Source organism: Camarhynchus parvulus, chromosome 1A (genome assembly GCF_901933205.1).
Source record: "Camarhynchus parvulus chromosome 1A, STF_HiC, whole genome shotgun sequence".
NCBI lineage: Eukaryota > Metazoa > Chordata > Aves > Passeriformes > Thraupidae > Camarhynchus > Camarhynchus parvulus.
The window spans coordinates 10,149,897-10,168,723 of record NC_044586.1 but is presented as its reverse complement, the minus strand read 5'-3'; the positions used below and the strand labels follow the sequence as shown (position 1 = coordinate 10,168,723).

General features: G+C 40.6%; 1 protein-coding gene across 1 annotated transcript in view; it reads left to right on the top strand.

Annotated features, from left to right (window-relative positions):
• Positions 1-18,827, top strand: part of TBXAS1 (thromboxane A synthase 1) — a 226,106-nt gene that overhangs the window by 119,308 nt on the left and 87,971 nt on the right. Inside the window, exons 5-7 of the mRNA XM_030960164.1 lie at positions 7,589-7,705; positions 15,011-15,099; positions 17,633-17,781. Of these exons, the coding sequence (XP_030816024.1) occupies positions 7,589-7,705; positions 15,011-15,099; positions 17,633-17,781 (355 nt within the window). The remainder of the gene's footprint in view (positions 1-7,588; positions 7,706-15,010; positions 15,100-17,632; positions 17,782-18,827) is intronic.

Below are 18,827 nucleotides of genomic sequence, written 5' to 3'. Positions count from 1 at the left end.
AACAAATGGAACATGTGACTTGCATCAGTTTGGGTCAGACTGCAGGAGGCCATATGTGTTTGTTTTAGCAGTTATGGATGGTTATATTTACCTCATGGCAATGACTCGCTTTGGTTTCTATTGACAAAACCATGACTTAAGAGAATGTTTGCAGAGACAAGAACAGATGTTTCCAGGCTGCTTGCCACAGAGGGGAAAAATAGCCAGTATTTGCTTGTAAGCTGGGCTTGACTGTGCCATTTTCCCAATGAGTAATTAGGAATAGTAGTTATTAGTTGTTGAAGATCCTGACTTGATAACAAAAGAACCTGCTTGGAGATGCCTTTTTATATAGTCTGATTTATAGAGTAGAATGAAAGACAATTGCTGTAATCACTGAAACCAATTCTACCCTGTCACACTCTTTTGAAGAACCTTAATGACCAAGGAGAACCTAAAAGCTTAATGAAATAGATAATCCATGGATATTTTCTCCTCTTCTCTGCAGGCATGTTGATTTCAAATTAAGCTGAAAACTTTTACTGGACACTTTTATGAAATTGCAAAGCAATATGGGTGTTTTGGAGTAAGTTTGGTGATTTTTTTTTCCCCTCTGAAGCTGTAAGATCACCTTCTGAATCGCACATACTAAAATAAAACTTGTTTTAGACTAACAAAGACGAGGGGACAAAAGTGTAATAGACTATTAACAGAGCTGGCGATCTGGGAGGGTTTTGAGCAATGTGTTTGTGAAGTAGTGTCTGTGACCATTAAAATTAAATAATTTTAATTAATTTTAAATTTTTAAAACCAAATAATTTTAATGGGCAAGGAAAGATTGATTTCAGCTGCCTGGGAAGCAGCAGTGTGAGATGTGTGGCATCTGAGGATTTGAAAATAGAGTTTTGGAAAGGCAAAGGAAGAGTGAGGCTGCTTTGGGAGAGACAGCTCCTGTGTGTAGCGATTCCCTCGGATTTAACTTGGTTGGGAAGCCCCTCGCAGTCACAGCAGAGGGGTGGGAGAGGCCCAGTGGTCTCCCACACTGGCGCACAACCCTCAGTGGGCAATGCCAGCCCTTTGCCGCCTGCAAAGGCTTGGATCTTGGGCTGAGGAGTTGGTCTTGCTCCGTTATGAGATGATGATTTGTGAAGAGAAAAATGTTACATGCTTTGAAGAGATGTGGCTGTAACATCTGTGTATGCAAGGGCCTTCCAGATAGAAACAGCAATGAGCTACAGGGGATGTGACATAAATGAGCTCTGTTTTGGGTTTTGAAAACATGCAATGCAGTACTTTCCTGGCTCAGTCAAAAGCCACTACACAATATGTCGTTGAATGTCATGAATAAAGGGAGAGCTGAGCGTGACTTAAAACACCAAGGAAGTTGGAAGGAATATACTCTATCAGCTTACCAGCAGGGAATCTTTAAAGCTAATATATGGAGGCATCTCCTGCCTTCCCACTTTCATGATCTACTTACTGCAAGCTTGGTAGGATGTATTCCTGGAGATATCTCAGGGATTTTTTTTTTCTGTTGCTTTTTTAAGAGCAAGTGTTATGTTGATCTGTTAAGTGTCACGCCACTGCCACTGACTGGATGAAATACCATATGGGCAGTTCATGGGTTTGCTGGTTCCACCTGCTGGCTGAACTGGTGGTGATGACCTGTCAATCAAGGGGAGTTGAATGAGTAATCTTAAGAACAGATTTTATTATAATTCTTGTCTGAAGCATGGGGATAGTGTCTTGTCTTCAAGCTACGAACTTTCTATCTCATTTTTTATTAACTTCCATTTCATTAAATTGAGTTTAAAAATGCAATTTCTTAAACAGGATGGTAATGCCTAATCACAAGGGCCTTTTTAGCAAGAAGAGGACATCAAACCTTTTTGAAAATAAGGAGATGAACAAGTTAACCCAGTGATGTGCAAGCGCTGCTGCCTGCTCATTGCTTCTGGAAATTGCCTTGGGGAGGAAGCCATCCCCCACTGGGAGAAGGATGACCCCCTATACTGGGAATTTACTCCAAAAATTTCTCTAAAATGAGAAAAGGGGAGGAACTCGGAGTTAGATTTAACTCTGGATAATGAAGTCCCTGTGGGTACTGAAGACAAGCTGAAGGAGAGAGGAGCAAATGGCATTAGTGTGGGCTGTAGAGTTGAGATTGGGGCTAAAATTCAGGGGAGTGTGGGCATGGGATTCCAATTAAAGCTGGATCCCACAACAGCTGCAGGACTAGAAGAAAGCTTACATGCAGGCAAATGCTGTTTGCTAGGCATGACTAATGCCAGAATTAGTGTTGGAGTTACTGTTTGGATTTGGGATTTTGGGTGCTCTAGAGCTTATTTCCTTGTTTGAATCTGAGCAGAGCGAGTGCTGACATTTGACTGCTGTAGAAGTAAATTGGTTTTGATTGGTTTTGTTAGGAGTGGGCTATGATTAAGTCTAAGTTTAAGATAACAAAGTGTCTGAGGTATTGTTTTTTGTAGAGTTTTGTTTCTCACTGTGTTGTCAGAGCTCATGGAGAAGATTAGCAGCTGGTTCTGAGGAGGTGAGTGGTTTTTAAAGGTCTTTAAAGGTACCCTTTAGCTTCTTTGAAGATTCATCTCTTCAGGATACTTAAAAAGAGTGCATGGCTGCATTAACTGCCTTCTGCTGGGAAAACTTTATCCCTCATTTTTCTGCCAAAAGAAATAAGAAGAGGTGTCTAAGGGAACATAATGGTGCTTTTACCCTTCTTTCTGCTCTAGGCAGTTGTTGCTGTCTGCCAGAGGTTCAGTCATTGCTGTCTGCCAGAGGTTCAGTCTAGCCTGCTAGTGACAAACTTGGGAAAGGAGCAAATATTGTTTGAATCACAGAAGACTACAGTTTTACTCCAAGATAAAACAGGGGCAGGATATGAGTGCATGAATAGGTCCTACAGATATCCATTTGACATGCTTCTTAGCACAGTTTTGTTGTGTATTGATTAGTTGTCTCCCAGGCATGGTCTGGGCACAGTTCAGGAGAAGAACATGTACCATGATCACAAGCAGTTTGGGTATTTCCACTGTTTTTGGGAAAGGGATTTAACTTTGGGGACAGTGGGTGTTCTGTTCCACTTGGCCTTAGAGCCAAAATTCACTTGCCTGAATTATTTAGTAACACAGAGGAAGCCAAACTGACTCATGACAAACAAGTCAATAACTGGGTCTGAGGGGTCAGCCTGAGGAACACCTTATGGGGGAGGGAATTCTTGCATCATTTGTAGAGATGCCACTCATCTGCAAATATTATTTCATTTTCTCTTTTAAAAGCAGTGATGTTTTGAAGGATTTGTTTGCAAGCAAATCAATCCAGTTTTCCTCGTTGTGGTTGATGGCATGTCTGTGAATGTGGGAACTCAGCAGCACTTGCAGGTACACTGCAAGAGATTACCATGCTGCCAGTAGTTTTCATGGAGCATTGCTGTACCAGAAATGGTTGATTACACAGGAGAAAGAAGCACAGAGCAATTGTTCAGTATTTAGATAATGCTAGATGGAACATAATCCTGATTGCCTTTGACTTAAAAACAACCTTCTTTGCTCTCCAAAAACCAAAATACCACCCCTGAAAATATTACAGCTGCCTCCTATGGTAATTTTTTTTTTTGTGATTTTTATAAGCTCAAGATTTTTTACATACATATAGTACTTTGTCCATTTGGAAAGAGATGACACTTCATCTTTCACTGAGATATTTCAGGCTCATTCTCATACCAAATCCATTTTCATTCCTGCTATATGAACCTGTAACACAGGTTATACAATTAGGAGGAAAGTGTTTGCAGAAACAATAAGGAAAACTTGATAAATGAAATCTGCTATACACTGTCAGTCATGCTGATGGTATTCCAATAAACACAAACATATTTTTGTGTGCCCAGTTTTAAAGATACAGAGTAAAATAATTTATGGCCAAAGCTGGTTTTCCTTCCTTGCAGCATTTATATCTATATAATATTGTGCACACCAAAATTACATTAAGGGAGTGTTGCTGTCATAAAGTAGAGTGCTAAAAAGGCAACGTTATAGTTAGTGTTGTAGTTATAATATTATAGTTAACAGGCTTTTTGTTCAGTAACTGTGTCCCTCTGTGAATGTGCTGTATACAGTCTTTATGCAATTAGGAGCACTTTTTAGGGTGAATGTTGGGTTTTAGGAAGGGAATTTGCTTTCAAGACAAATGCAGTGAGATTTATATCACATCTGTTATTATCTAAGTGGAGCTTTGTCTTGCAAAGGAGATTTGTCTTATAGAGTGCACAGTTTGGGCAGCCTTCAATTTAGGACTGGATGCAAAATACTTTCCAAGTGTTGCCCTGTAATTTTTTTCTGGTTTTCTTTCTTTTTTTCTTTTTTTTTTTTTCCCTGTATGCTATTTAAACCTTGCTTGGAAGACAAAATTGGTAATTTCCTTGTGGGAATTGTTATTCTGCTCTTTCATTGTAGTTTCTGAGTGCCTCAGAAATGTTAATGTATCGTTAGCATTTCTGAGGAGGTGATGTGATATATCCACTTTATAAAGCAGAAGTGAAGGCTGGTGGTTGAAACACAGGTCTGAGAGTGTTTGCTAATTTGGGGTCTGCACTCAACGACCTGATTTCTTGGACTAATGCATTCACAGGATCAAGGCACTTTCCCTGTTGTTGATTTCAGTGAGCACTCAGGAGCACTGCAGTCTGGGTCTCAGGGTTTGAAATGAAGACTGAAGATATAAAGAGCACTCGTTTAGTGACCAGCTGAGTCAAGATTTAGTGTAAATGGCTGCCCTAGCAGCACAGAAGAGCTGTGGAGCAGAGGATAGCATACAGGACTTTCTGACAGGATGATGCCCATTTCCAATTGTCTAGAGGCTCTTTCTTCTGATTCTACTGTGCCTTTGAATATCTGTAACAAATGACGGAGTGCTCCACTGAGTGATATTCTTTCTAGCTGCCCTTGTGATCTTCAGGAATGATACCTACTGACAAGTTAGAAAACAGATTATTTATTTAAAGAGGCTCTTCAGAGAAAATAGTCCAAGATGTTTCAACTCTGACAGCCCGTCCAAGGTTTTCCTTGTTATTGTACAAAATAAAATAGTCTATACATACATTTTAAAAGTGCCCTTATTTTGTTTTACAGTTGTCATCTGATGACAGTAGCTAAGTCAATATCTTCCTTCAGCTTCATATGTACTTTTCGGCTTGAAAGCTGCTCATCTTTGCTCAAAACTGGTTTGTAGTGTTGTCCCAGTGACATTAGTTTACTGTACTGGATGGTGTTGCTGAGAATGTAAAACTATCCCATTAGCCTGTTTGCAGTATAAAATAGGCTTCTGCTTTTTACAAGCTTATGCAGTGTAGTAAGAATTTGGCAAGTGTAAAGGAAAAAGGTGTTAAGGAGAGCTGGCAGCTCCTTAAAGAAATGATATTAAGTGCAAACTCTTCCAATAAGGAGGAAAGTTAAGGAAGCGCAGTGGAAGACCAGTGTAGCAAAACTGCCAGTTCTTCATGGCTCCTGAAGAGAAGGTTTTTTTTTTAGAGTGGAAAGTAGGTCAGATTTCCAAGAAAAAGGAAAAAAAACCAGCATGTAGTGGCAATAAAATCAGAAATAGTGAGACACAAAATTATATTAAAGTATCCAGGTGTGTAACAGGTTGTAAGAATTCATTTTTCCTGCACTGTAGTAATGAAAGAAAGATTGAAAGGAAAGGTCAGAGGAGAAAAGGGATCAACAGATGGCTTTGGGATGGCCAAAATCATTGGTTTGTTTGGGTCTCTCCCAGTAAAATGGATACTGTTTCTACTGATAACATGAGGAACTGTACTGCTTCTGCAGTATCTGGAAGATCTCACATGCACAAATTAATGTCTCTGTACCTCCTGGTAACCAGAAAAGTGTAGACCTTCTGCCCACACCCATCAATCTTTGGGTGGTTTTTCTGGAGGACATTGCTGTACAATCCCTGAAATGTATTTTGGAACAGTCCACTGTTGGAAGGGACGGGAGGAGCACCAGGTGCCTTCTTTGCAAGAATTGTTCTGTAATTTTGTTAATGATTTAGATGTTGGCACTGAGTATGCTAACAATTTATGTAGAAAGCTGGTAAGGATGAAAGAGGCTATGAAAGAAAGGGCTAAAATTGGAGGTGGTGTTATTCAGATGCACAAATAAGCCTAAAGGGAATGGTCATAGTTCAAAGGGACATGTTCTACATATGACTCTGGGGAGCAACCAGCTTTAAGGATAAAGGCTGAGGAATAACTTCCTAGGGAGTGATTGTTCAGAAAGAAGTTTGAAAGTTGCAGGGAGCCACAAACCTGTTCATGAGTGCAGTGTCATGCTGTGGTATGTAATAGTCCAGGGTGAATAGAGAGGAATATAGCCTGGAGGGGGGGAATAAAATGCTTTCTTGCCTGGTGTACCATGTTGAGTCACAGGGACTATACCTTAAGAAAGAATTAAATCAGAAAGACTATGCAGAGGAGCAGTACCAGCACTGAGCAAACAGTCCTAGATAGCATGACTGATAAGTATGTGTTGAGTGAAATGGGGTTGTGTGGGGTAGATGGCTGCAATATGTTTAGTGGTTGTTACAGCCTTCTGTATGTAAAGATAGCTGCTGCAGAGATAGGGAGAATAACCTGATTTCTATGCCTGGACAGCACAAAGACAGAAGTTCCACCAAGTGAGAGAGATTGTGCTACCATGGTAAAAGTAGTACATCACTGGGAGAGTTTGACTGGGGAGGTTATTGAATCTCTGTTATTGGAGGTCTTCAGAACAATTAAGAAACATCTTCTGACATAGTATAAGCCATAATATTTTGTGCTGTGGGGCTGGACAGCTTCTGATTCTTCTTCCAGTCAGAAGTGTGTTGTTTTCTGACATGCTTTCTCTTTTGTCTTTTATATCCTTTTACTCCTTGGTGAATATCACTGTTTTCTGGACAAGATTTTCTTAGATGGCAGGGAAGATTTAGTAAACTCACAGTAGTCATTTTGGTACAGAACTTCATGCAGCAGTGCTTTAAGTTACTACATTTGACCAACTGCTGCATCTGCAAGAGTCACAGGCCACAACTTGTTGAGAGTGTTCCTTATAAACAGAGTGAGGACTGGGACTTGCTTTCTAATCAACATATTTTCTGAAGACTTTTAAAATGCATTTAACAGTCTGACATACCAGCTGGCACCAGAAATGGTGTCCCCCACCAGCACCAGCATGCGGTGTGTTGGCACTCATGTCACACGGAGAGGGAGTGTTGACAAGTCCTCTTGCCAGTCACCTTAGAAAGATAGGGAAGAAGCCAGGGTTCAGTGAAGGAGATCTCAGGAGAACACCAGGGACATCAGAACCAGAGCACTCTGAGAAAGGAGCTGGTCCAGGACTTTTAAAGCCCAAGAGAAAATTAGTGCAGCAAAAGAGAAATTTTCTCCAGCTTCATCCATTTTTAGCTTGGTGTTTGGGACTGATTTGAACCTCTCTTCGTGGGACAGACAGCAGTGCAATGCCTTTCCTGAGCAATCTTCCCAAGTTCTGGAGTCTTAAGTAGCTGTAGTTGCATTTGTGTTAAAACTGAATTATGTTTTCTTTCAACTTAGAAGCCGAAGTTGATATCCAAGCCAATGCTTGATAGCATCCTTTGTCTTCGTGATGACAGATGGAAGTTTGTGCGGAGCCTCCTGACCCCAGCCTTCAGCGACACCAAACTGAAAGAGGTAAGGTGTAGACATTGCTGCTTTCATAATTTAGAAGACTTGTGCAGGCATCTGCTTTATGTAGGTCCATATTAAGGATAGGTAAAACCTGCTACTTTGTGCCACTTTATTTAGACCTGAAGAGCACATGCAGCAGAGCTTCCATATGGCATGGTTCAGATCATAGACTGGTGAAAATCCAAATAGCTCATCTGAAGATATGATTCTCTATCTTCCTCTGTTTAAGTCAGTTTTTCCATGAAAGTGTAGCATACTTAAGAAGGACCCTTACCCCTTCCTCTCCTCTGCCCTATTAGGAGTAAGCTTAAGTTCAGGAAAGGTTATTGCTCCCAGTTGGAACATAGCTTTTCTTGATGTGCAGAGTCAGCAACTCTCATGTTAACACAGGAACTGCTGTCAGTCTATTTTCATTTCTCCATCTCCTTCCCTTTCCCTCCTCCTTTTATTCTTTAATCCTTTCATATAATAAAATAAGTCACTGGAACAGAATGTCATTGCCAGATAAATACCTTTGACTGAAAATAAATGTCTCTGTGCTGACCTGCTGCTAATTTCCTATAAATGTATCAGCATTTGCTCAGCCATGGGAACCCATTACCCAGTAACAAAGTCCTGTTCCAGTGATACGATATCTCTTAATTAAATGTATATAAATGATTGACTGGCTAAAGTCTTCTTTCAAGGAGAACTACAAAAAACAACCCCACAACAACCAAAACAAAATCACCTCTTCCTTTTTATGTTTTATTCTGAAAGGGAATCATGCCTCACTCCAGTGCCCAGTCCTGGGATATAAAATTTTCCACTGGGCAGACGCTTGTGTTGTTTTGACATGCCGCTGTCGAAATCCACAGTAACATCTAAATGTGTCTGGCTCTCCCAGCTCCATAGACAGCGGTCGCTTAGCAACGCCGGCTGTCACCTCCTTATTATGGTAAATTCTAATTGGCCGCCAGCCTGGCGGAGATGCTGATTAATCACCACTGACAATGCCATTGGTTATGCACCCTGACATTTGCTCTGTCACCAACTCCATCACGAAATTTCAGCAAGGCAAGGGTGTTTAAATATGCAAGCGATTAGTTGCACATGGCGCGGTGGGGAGAGCAGAGTTTTGCATTTTGCTGGCGGAAATTAATCTGCCTTACTGCAGGTCATCGGCTCTTTGCTTGTGGACTAACAAAAGATAACGCTGCACTCCCCTCAATTTGTGGAGAGCAACCTCTGCCAGCACCTGCCAGGCAGGCTTGGCTGAGGAGCATAGTGAGGGCAAGAGAGTGGAGCCTCAGGGATCCTCCTTTGGGGCTGGGCATTCACAGCTTTGCAGGGTCTGGCTGATCCAACTGGGCTGGGAGGAGAAGTCGTGGCACTCCCTTCGCACGGCTGGTTGGTGGAGGTGAACTGCAGGAGTAATGGTAGGAGGTAAAAGGGAGGGCTGGCCAGTGCCTGGTAGCTGTCTTGCATGCAAGGATTGAGATATTTATTTTTAGCCTGATAATCAGCTTTGCCCGTGCTGCCTCTTCCAAGCTCTGTGGGAAGGCGTGTGACTGTGCATGGGCTTAGGGTGACCTGGAAATTGTCACTTTCTCCTCCCATTCAACAGCAAGTGGGAAAAAGAGGAGTGGGGCAAGTCTCTCTGAAAGGTTCAACTTTGCTTTTCTCTCCCACACCTTCACCAGAAGTTTGTCCATCCCTACACAGACAGACACTTGCAGTAAGCAAGTGTGAGATTAGGAACTGCTGTTGAATGGATGTGCTCCTCAGCCTTGCATTTAATTTTCTACCCAAATATGTTAGCAATACTGGGATTTGAAGTTAATGCAACTTAAGTCCTTGCCCATGTGCTTTTCCTGCTGTTGCTTAATTTAGAAGCCATACCAACACTTCACAAAGGAAATCAATGCTCATTAATTATGATCTCACTTTTTAACTCTCCCATATTTGGTACTCTCTCAGAACCTTTACAGCAGCATGGAAACAAAAATACCATGTTCTAGTATTGGCCATACTACAGAGTATCCAGCATTATCTGCAAGACATCCTGTTTATAATAAACCCTTCCTCTCTGCTTTGAATTACAAACACAAATTTGGTAGTAATTTATTGCATAAGATCCTAGATATGCTATTTTATACATATTTATAAATATTACTAGGACATTCCTTATTTCTCCTTCCAAGATATCAATTGCTTTGACAAAATCCCACACCAAAGTCTTCCACTCTGTTCACTCTGGATGACTGCCTTAACTTTGTTCCTCTGTGCAGACTCCACAGTGATGCTGGAGAGACTGCAGACCTCATGAGTGTCTTTGGAGAGGAGTTCCCCTTGAGTGCTGCAGCCCCTGGTACCACTCCAAACATAGGCTTGCCTGTCTGGATGCTTTAAAAGAATTGGGAGCTGTTAGCCTGTGAGAGAACAACAAATGTTAACAATTCCTTGTGCTCCCCATAGCAATCATGTCAGATGAAAGATGCACCAAGGGACAGAGAGTTCAGAGACACAGGTTCCTGATATCTCTGTTTCAGAAACTCAAGAAAGGACGGTTTCAGGGCTAGCAAGAGTGAGAAGTGAGAAGCCACTTCGGCCTGGCTGCTGGAGAACAAGGCTCAAGACAGAGCTAATGTATGTTGCTAGGGTTTAACCTGCAGTGCTCCACAGAGGCACCTGGAGCTGTGGGCAGAGGTGAGCTTTGCCCTTGTCACTTCAAAGAAGTGGTGTAATGTCACTGAGAAGTCCACTGAGCTTGAGGAATTTCCCCATAGTATGGCAAATATCTCCAATGACCAGCCAGCAAATGATGAAAAGATGATTCCAGAAATTTTGAATTTTTCAAAGTTACAGGAAATGAACTGAAACTAGAGGTTATAGAGTTGTTGGGTAGCTGATATAGTGATTTCTGTGTGTCTGCAGAGAGTTGCTTTAGTAACATTTTTCAAGAGTTTCTGACATCTTCTCCAGCTTTCTCTTTTCCCAACTTGTCTTTGAAAGCTGTGCACCATTTTGCTGTTGCTTTTGTGGATTTCTATGTCTTGGGTGTTCTCCCTTTTTAATTCTCTTTTTCTACCAAGCACGTAAGGATTACTAAAGGAGTCCACTCCAGCTGGAGGAAGTTTTGTCTGGATAGCATTGAACACAAATACTACAGTGATGGTGAATAAAGCAATAGACTTATAAGCTTGATCCTGCAGTAATATAAGCTTGATCCTGCAGTAAGATTGGGGGGCATCCCATGTGAGATGCATTGGAGTTGGTAGAAGATCTAATAATAAGCTCTTTCCAGTAAAACCCCTGAATGAACCCCATAGTTCCACTGCTGTGGGAGAACTAAGAATGAGAAATGAGAGACAGGAGGCAGGAAACCCAAGAAATGTCACTTCTCTGCCCTTGACTGCCTGTGGGTGATCTGACAGAAGCTACTTAAATTCTCTGCGCATGAAACAACTTTTATCTGTTAAGTGGGAACAACACCAATCACTGAAAGTTGATCCAAGATCTAATTCATGAGGAATTAGTGAATTATAATACCTAGAGGCTTTAAGTAATAGAAACATTTCCCAGTGTTCCTATCATGCTCTCCTCAGCTGTTATGTATTGAAACAAGCTGACATGTTAGTGATCTTGCTGTACCAACCTTGATTCCCTATTTAGTATTTCTTATTTTGTTCCTCTTCTTTTTGCTGCGGTGCCTATGATGATCCCGCAGATCTGGACCCCTTGTCAGACTTGATAAATAGCTCTACTCTCTTTTACAGCCAACACCAGCAGAAAACCTATTGATTTTTATTTATTCTGATGGTGCTGCAGTAGTCTTGTCATCTCCTATCAGTATACCAGGGATCCTTTCCTCCATTAACAAACCATTTAAACAAAGCAGAACACAAAAATTAAAGAAGAGACCACAGCTTAATGTGGCATTGTCCTAAATAACCTGTGAAGTGGAGTTTGTGTTGAGACATTTCTTTCAAATAAAGGGAGACATAAAGCAGAAGTCATAATAACATGGCAGAACAGTGCAGAAAAATCCTCTAGTGTCACTCTCAGGCATGGAGATCTTTCATGTCCCACTAGGACAGAAGATCTGACAGTCCAACCATTATGGTTTCCTTGTTTTGCTGTTAGTCTGTGCACATTGGTCAAAAAGGCATTTTGGGAGTGTCTCTGCAAGCTGCTGTTATTGCTGAACAAAGCAAATGTGCTCACATAAGGTAAAGCAAATCACTAATGTAAAAACTGGTGTAAAGATGTGAAATGTGCATAAATTTGAGCCACAGACCAATATCTTGTTGAGTTGCTCATTTTGGTAAGTTGTGCCCAGGAATAGCACAGCTGCACTCTCAAGCAATGGAAATAAATCCTTTCACAAAACATCTTTCTGACACTCTGCTCTTTTTCTGGTTTTATTCAGGGACTTGAAATCTGGAAGAGAAGCAATTCTTGTGTTAGGGATGTATTCTTTCTCTTTCTCCCTCCGTTCCGTTGCATAACATTTGTGGGACAAGAGGCCCAACACAACTTCTGCTTGCTGTCTGTGAACAGTAAAGTCTCCAGTGTGTCTGCCTACAGTGAATATGATCCAACCTTCTAGTTTTTAGTTTGGATGCTAATAATAAGGGGAATAATAATACTGCTGGATACTGAGGGCTGCATCTAACTAGAGGAACGTGACTCTGATGCCTTTGAATAGTGCAAAGATTCACATGCACTGTGCATATGCAGAATCAGAAGCTAATTGTTGTTATGTGCCAAATAGCATATTGGCAGGATTTATACAGCAAAGCCCCTGGCATCATGAAAACCCTAACCCCAAATGCTCTTCTTTGGCAGAAAGAAAGAAATTTGGACTCTGGGCTACTCTTGCTATTAGATAACTGTCAGATCAAATATTTACAGGGACCATATTGTTTAGATTTTTCTTCATCCTGTTACTCTCAGCCAATCTGAACACTTAGCAGCTGGGGTTTATTTACCCACCAAGAACTGAATCTCAGGCAGGTTATGCAGGTTTTATGTTCTGACTGGCAAATCAGAATGTATGGGAAGTAACTGATACCCAAGGCAGTGTAGATCAACATGTCAAGTTTCTATGCTTGTATAGTTCACCTCCCCTGATACTACTTTATTTTTCTTGAAATTGGACAAAGATTTTGAGGTGTTTCGAGACTTGAGAATGTTTCAGTCTGTGGTCTTTGTAGTTTGCAATCTTGCACTAATTTATGTCCCCCAGGGAAATAAAAAACCCAAACCCAACCTAGGATTCCAGAGTAGATATCCCCTTTTCATATACAAATAATTGTTTTATTGAAATGAATCTGTTATTGTCATGCTAACAGTAAATAAAATCCATGTGCCCCCTTCCCTGTTTTCCTGGTTAAACTTACTAATAAAAATACCTCATGGCTAGGAATGAATTGCAACAGTATTTCTGTAGGCTGGTGGAATGTGCAAAGTGCAGAGGTGCTGTGGGATGCCCTGGCCAGATGTACGTGCCCCTGATGTCTCTGCCAGCTGTTGAAAAGTGATAGCAACCAGCTGGCTGGTTACAGATCTGGTGATGTGATGAAGAATAAGAGAGAAAATAAGGCAATAAAAGGAAAATCTGAAATGATCACCATCTGTTTCAGAAACATCATACCTGTTAAAAAACTGATTTTCATTTTGTTCTCCTTGGCTGGTTCAGTTCACTGGGGGGGCTTGGACCCAGAGATTATGAAGTATTTCACCTTGGTTCAATCTGTTGAACAGAGATGTATTAATTTGGTTGAAGCTTCTTTTGAGAAGAAGCTTGCTGCAGGGGACCTTCTTTGGAAAGCCAAAAGGTGAAGAAGGCTGCCACATAACTGTGGTGTGCGCCTCCCAAAGGTGTAACAGCTACTTTTACCAAATGCTAATCTGACACCAGAACTGTCTTGTGAGACTGTGGCAAAGCCCAAATCGACCTTGCTTTGCAATGTAATTGCTCTCACATAGGCAGGGGACCTCGAGAGCAGCTAGACACATTCTTGAGTCAGCCTTGTGCCTTTGGAAAACATATTGGATGCTCCCGTGTTGGCCTTTTGACTGCGTGCAGTCTTGCCCATGTGTTGAGATGGCAGAGTGCCTGTGCACAAAGTGTTGTGCCAGTTTCACAGAGGTAGAAGTGCCAAGCAAAATGGACTTGGCTGGGCAGGCTGCAAAGCTCTCAGAGTGTGCTGCGAGGCTGCAGTAAGTCTTTTTTGGTAACAAGAATGTCAGAGGAGTAGGATAAGTCTGTTCTCGTGTTTGTTGACATCCGTATGCTGAAGGAGGTAGTTCAGGAAGGAAAGGCAAGTTTCTGTGTGTACATTGCTGATGCTTGACATAGTTGTTGAGGCAAGGCTCTGGTGTTAAGTTGCAGGCTGCTCTTGGTAGTCTATATGGGAAAGAGCTGTAGGATATAATTCCTTTTGGCTCATGGCTGGATTGCTGCTACCCCCTTCCTCTGTCCCCCCATTTGGTGAAATCAGGCAAGTGTCTGATTCCTCATATGTAGGAAGCTAGAGAGACAGAAAGTGAGACTTTAATGAAGCCTTGATGTTGGCCTGTGCTGTGGTTTCCATGAAGCCCTAAAGAAGAGACTATTGCACTGCTGGCCATAGCCAAGCTGTGGTTAAGTCTGCCTGACCAGCATGTGTCAGTGACTGGAAAAACCCTTAGATGAGTAAATTCACACAAATGTCCATGTAATGGCATCACCACTTGAGAAAAGCCTTTCCTTATGCACCAATAGCAGTTTGCCCTCAGCAGCTTGTAGTGGTATCCAGGGTCACTTTTTAGTTACATGTTAAGGCCCTCAAACTGAGAGATGGCAGGATAGAACTGATGCCAGTGCCTTTACAGGACTTTGGAAAGCATTATTCCTTCTGCCCTGGAGCATATGTAACCTAAATGTGATGTAGTGCAAATAAAGATCATGATAAATCATTGTTTGGAATGATTAAACAGACAGGGGGATAGATCTTGCCTGATGATAGATGTTTTTGCCTGATAGATCTCTTTGTATGTAGCCACACTGGGGCAAGAATCATTGGTCAGGTAGGTGACACAGCCTCTTGCATTTAGGCCCAGAGCTGGAGAAGGGCATCCCTGTAATGTGTAGTTTTATTTTGAGCAGAAAGTGCCAACATTTCATCTTACCTATGCACAAGTGTCTAACAACACCTGCAGAGGAACCTGAGAGCTCTATGCCATTTATCAGATAAAAAGAATTAAAAATAATTATTTTTGTTTGGTGTTTTTTTCTTAACATTTTCATACTTTTTCACAATTCAATGTGTTCCTTTCCAGATGACACCACTGATAAACCAGACCTGTGACACTCTGCTGTGTAACTTGAAAGTCTATGCAGATTCTGGCAAAGCTTTTGATATCCAGAGGTATGTTCAACATGCCAAAAATTAGTAGCAGATTATTAAAAAAGAGGAAAAAAGGAAAAAAAATCAATAGCAGCAGTTATTCTGAATTCACACTTACTGTAGAAAAGATTTTTTTTTCCTCCCTCACTTTAAAAAATGGAGATCATAGTTTAATGGAGGGTGTGTCTGATAAAAGCCTTTTCTTCCTGGGACAGTCATTGCATACTTGAAAAGTAATTTTGATAAAGCATCTAATGTATTTCTGGCAGTTATTTAATGAAGTTTTAACAGCTGGAAGGACAAAGGAAGGCAGCATCAGTCCCTGTCCAATCTGTTCTCTGCAGACTGCCAATAATGTACAAACATAAGAATTGGTCTAGTATCAAATATATCTAGTCCATCACTCTTTTGCTTTTTTTTTTAATATGAGGTTTTTTTCAAGCACTTAATCATTCTTACCACATTCTTGCCACATTCTTCATAGTCTCCTCTCATGGCATGCTAGCTTTTGGGGAAGCAACAGGATCAGTACTCCAGATGAAAATGCACCATTGATTTATCAAATGACATTTTAATATTTTCCATATTGTACTTTCTCTCATTTGTTATGCATTTAATATCCTATTATCTTTTCTGCTGCTCTTTCATCAGAGGTCTTCACTGAACTGTTCACAACACTGTCTAGTCCCTTCTCTGAGTAGATGCATTTTCTCTAAGATCCTGGGTGGTAGTTCAAATGCATTCTTTCTAACAGGCGCTGTTTTTGCTGCATTTTGCTTACACTTCATTTGCTGGGTTGGTCAGTGCCCTCTGAAGTTCTTCATGATTTTCCCAAACTGAAGCAGCACAAATAATATTGTTTCATCAGAAGAAATGGATATTTAGCCACAATTTATTAATCTCTTTTCAAGTACATGTGCACATGCAAGTGTGTGTCTGTGAATGCATAGAGATCTCTCCAATAAACAGCTGAAGAGATGCTATGAAACCTCAAGATACATTATACTAGCCTAGTGCTGTGATGAAAATTGACCTTTTCAGTCCTTCCAGTCTTTTCCATTTTTCCATTTGTCCTTTGTCTTTGAGTGGTCTTATAGCTATTGATCCATTATAGGGTTTCACCTCTCAAGAGACACTTTGGAAAAGACCCTTTGAAAGTACAAATGAATGATGTTGACCGTCTCGAAACATGATATTTCCAGTTGTTTTACCATACTACCATTTCAGCAGGTTTGACATGTTTATAAATGTGATTCTCATTCCACTGCAGTTTTACAGAATTGCCTTGGGAGCTGGCTTTTTTTGGATGAAAAGACCTATCTGTAACCTCCTATGACCTTAGTTGTCTTTAGCTGTTTTGTGTTTTGCCAACAACTCAAAATTTATTTTTTAAGGTTGTTTTATTTTTCAGTACCTTGGAGAGGTAGATGATTGAGTCCTTCTTAAATTATTGTTTTGTAGCAATGCCCCCCCCTTTAATATTTTAACTTCTAATGATGTTTTTTTATGTGTGTGTGTGAAAGAGTTGAAGACCAAAAGGAAGTGAGTTTTGCATTACTGTTGTTATCTTTCAAATCTTCTCTGGTGTGATCAGAATGACAGGTCACAAAGATCGTAATTTAGAAATATTGATTCACATAATTACCGATTCACATAATTCATAGAATTACTGATTCACATATGCAGGATATAATGGGCCAGGCTCCTGTTCTTCCCTTTATACATGCTCACTCAGATTAAAACACCAGAGATTGATATTATCCTTTCCTAAGGATCATAGAAGTACATACATGACTTACTTCACCACAGATCACAAGAATCTAATTCCAAGGATATTTTACATTCTCAGTCCACCCATCTCAGAACTTAATAGAGCTGCTAAAGCCTCCTAGGAAAATAAAGCTCGTAAAACAACTGGATTGAGGGTGAGATATGCAGGGAGCCATTTAGTGAATTCTGATGTTTCTAGCTCATGGTCCACAGATCACTTGGAGTTCTCAAAGCACTGGCGGCTCCTCTGCAGAGATACAGATTTCACATGGTGTCAGTTTCTCTTGGTTTTGTCCACAGAGTTACATTACAAAGGAGGTATGAAGAAGAAGAAGAAGGAATCCTTAAGGACCTTAATTTTACCTAAGAACCTCTTGTCTCTGAGAGTTTAGACTGGACTGGAAATAGGTGTGGTTTTTGCAGTTAAAAATGAGAAAGGAATTATCTAATTTATTAGGATGCATACTAAGAAAATGCTTATGCATCTCTGATGTGTTACATTTGATTTCTAGATCAAACAAATTCAATTGTTTTAAATAAAATTTTAGTGGAATTTCTGAGCTGTATGAAAATATGTTCACTTTGTAGGTTTGGAAAAAGTGATCATTATCAAGGAGCACCATTTCTCAGAATGACGGAAACATCTCTTGTTGGCAAAGCTCAAATCTAAAAGCAAAAGGAAACTCAGTGGCAAAAATTAATGCTGTGTGATGTTCATAGAAGCAAGATATTAATGGATATGTGATTTGTAGATAATAATTTATCATTCTTCAATTAAATGCAGGTGTTACAACTGCTTTACCTTGGATGTCGTTGGTAGCGTAGCTTTTGGTACTGAGGTGGATTCACAGAAGAATCCTGATGACCCCTTTGTTAAGAATTGCAGAACATTCTTTGAAATGTCTTTGTTTAAGCCTCTTCTCATTCTAATCCGTGAGTATAGTCTACATTTGTCTACTTTCTTGTGGTAATTTCATAAAAGTCATTCTCAAATTGCAAAATTGCTTCATGCTGAAGCCAGAGTAGGAAGTATTATAGCTGACATTACTTCAGAGGGATTCAGAATGCAACCCACAGGCCACTTCTACCCTTGAGATTTCCACCATATGCTCTACAGGTCTTGTCACCATTACTGAAACTTACTCCAGAAACTGAGAGTCCAGGAACACAGTGCTCCTGGTTCATTTGACAGGAAAGTTTCTGGGTCCTGAAGTTTCTACAGTACTTGTTTTAATATACTTCTCACTAAAACAGAGTAATTGCCCTTTGGGACCTAAGTGTAAAGTTTTTGTGCACTTTATTTGATTAGTAGAGGTTGAAATCGCACCCATTATGAACCCACTGAAGAAAAGAGGTGGAAGAGTATAAACAGATTGTGTAAGTACTCCCAATTCTTTTTTGAACACTGTCCACAGCCTGGTTGATGGCTCTGAAGGATAAAGATCACAAGTGTCCTGAAGAGAGTTCATTTATTTTAGATTAATAGATAGGCAATGCAAGAGTGGGGTAAAAAAACATGTAGTTCTAGGGTATGAAAGCTTAGGCTTCGTGGTGGTGGTGATCTTGATAATTCAAGGGCAGTAAGAATCACAGCTGAGGAAGCCACAGCATAATCAAGGCTTTTGAGGTTTTATCATCTTGTTATCTAGACCTGCACACAGTAGTATCAGGTGGCACAGTGGCAAAGTTTCCTGTGCCCATTTGATCCTGCTGGCATTACAGATTGCACCTGTACTTGCAGCACATCAACTGTTTCCTTCTGGAGCTGTGTATCCAAATTGCCCTGGGGTTAACATTTAACCTGATTGCAAAATGCGATTTGTGACCAATTTCTTAAGGGACAGAAACATGCTCCTGTACATCTCAGAGCAGTGTGTCCTTCATTAAGAAAAATTTCTGTAGTGTTTGGAGTTGGATTCCTTGATTCATCTCTTTCTGCTCTTTCATTAATGTGGTGAGAATTTCCACAATGTAGTTGC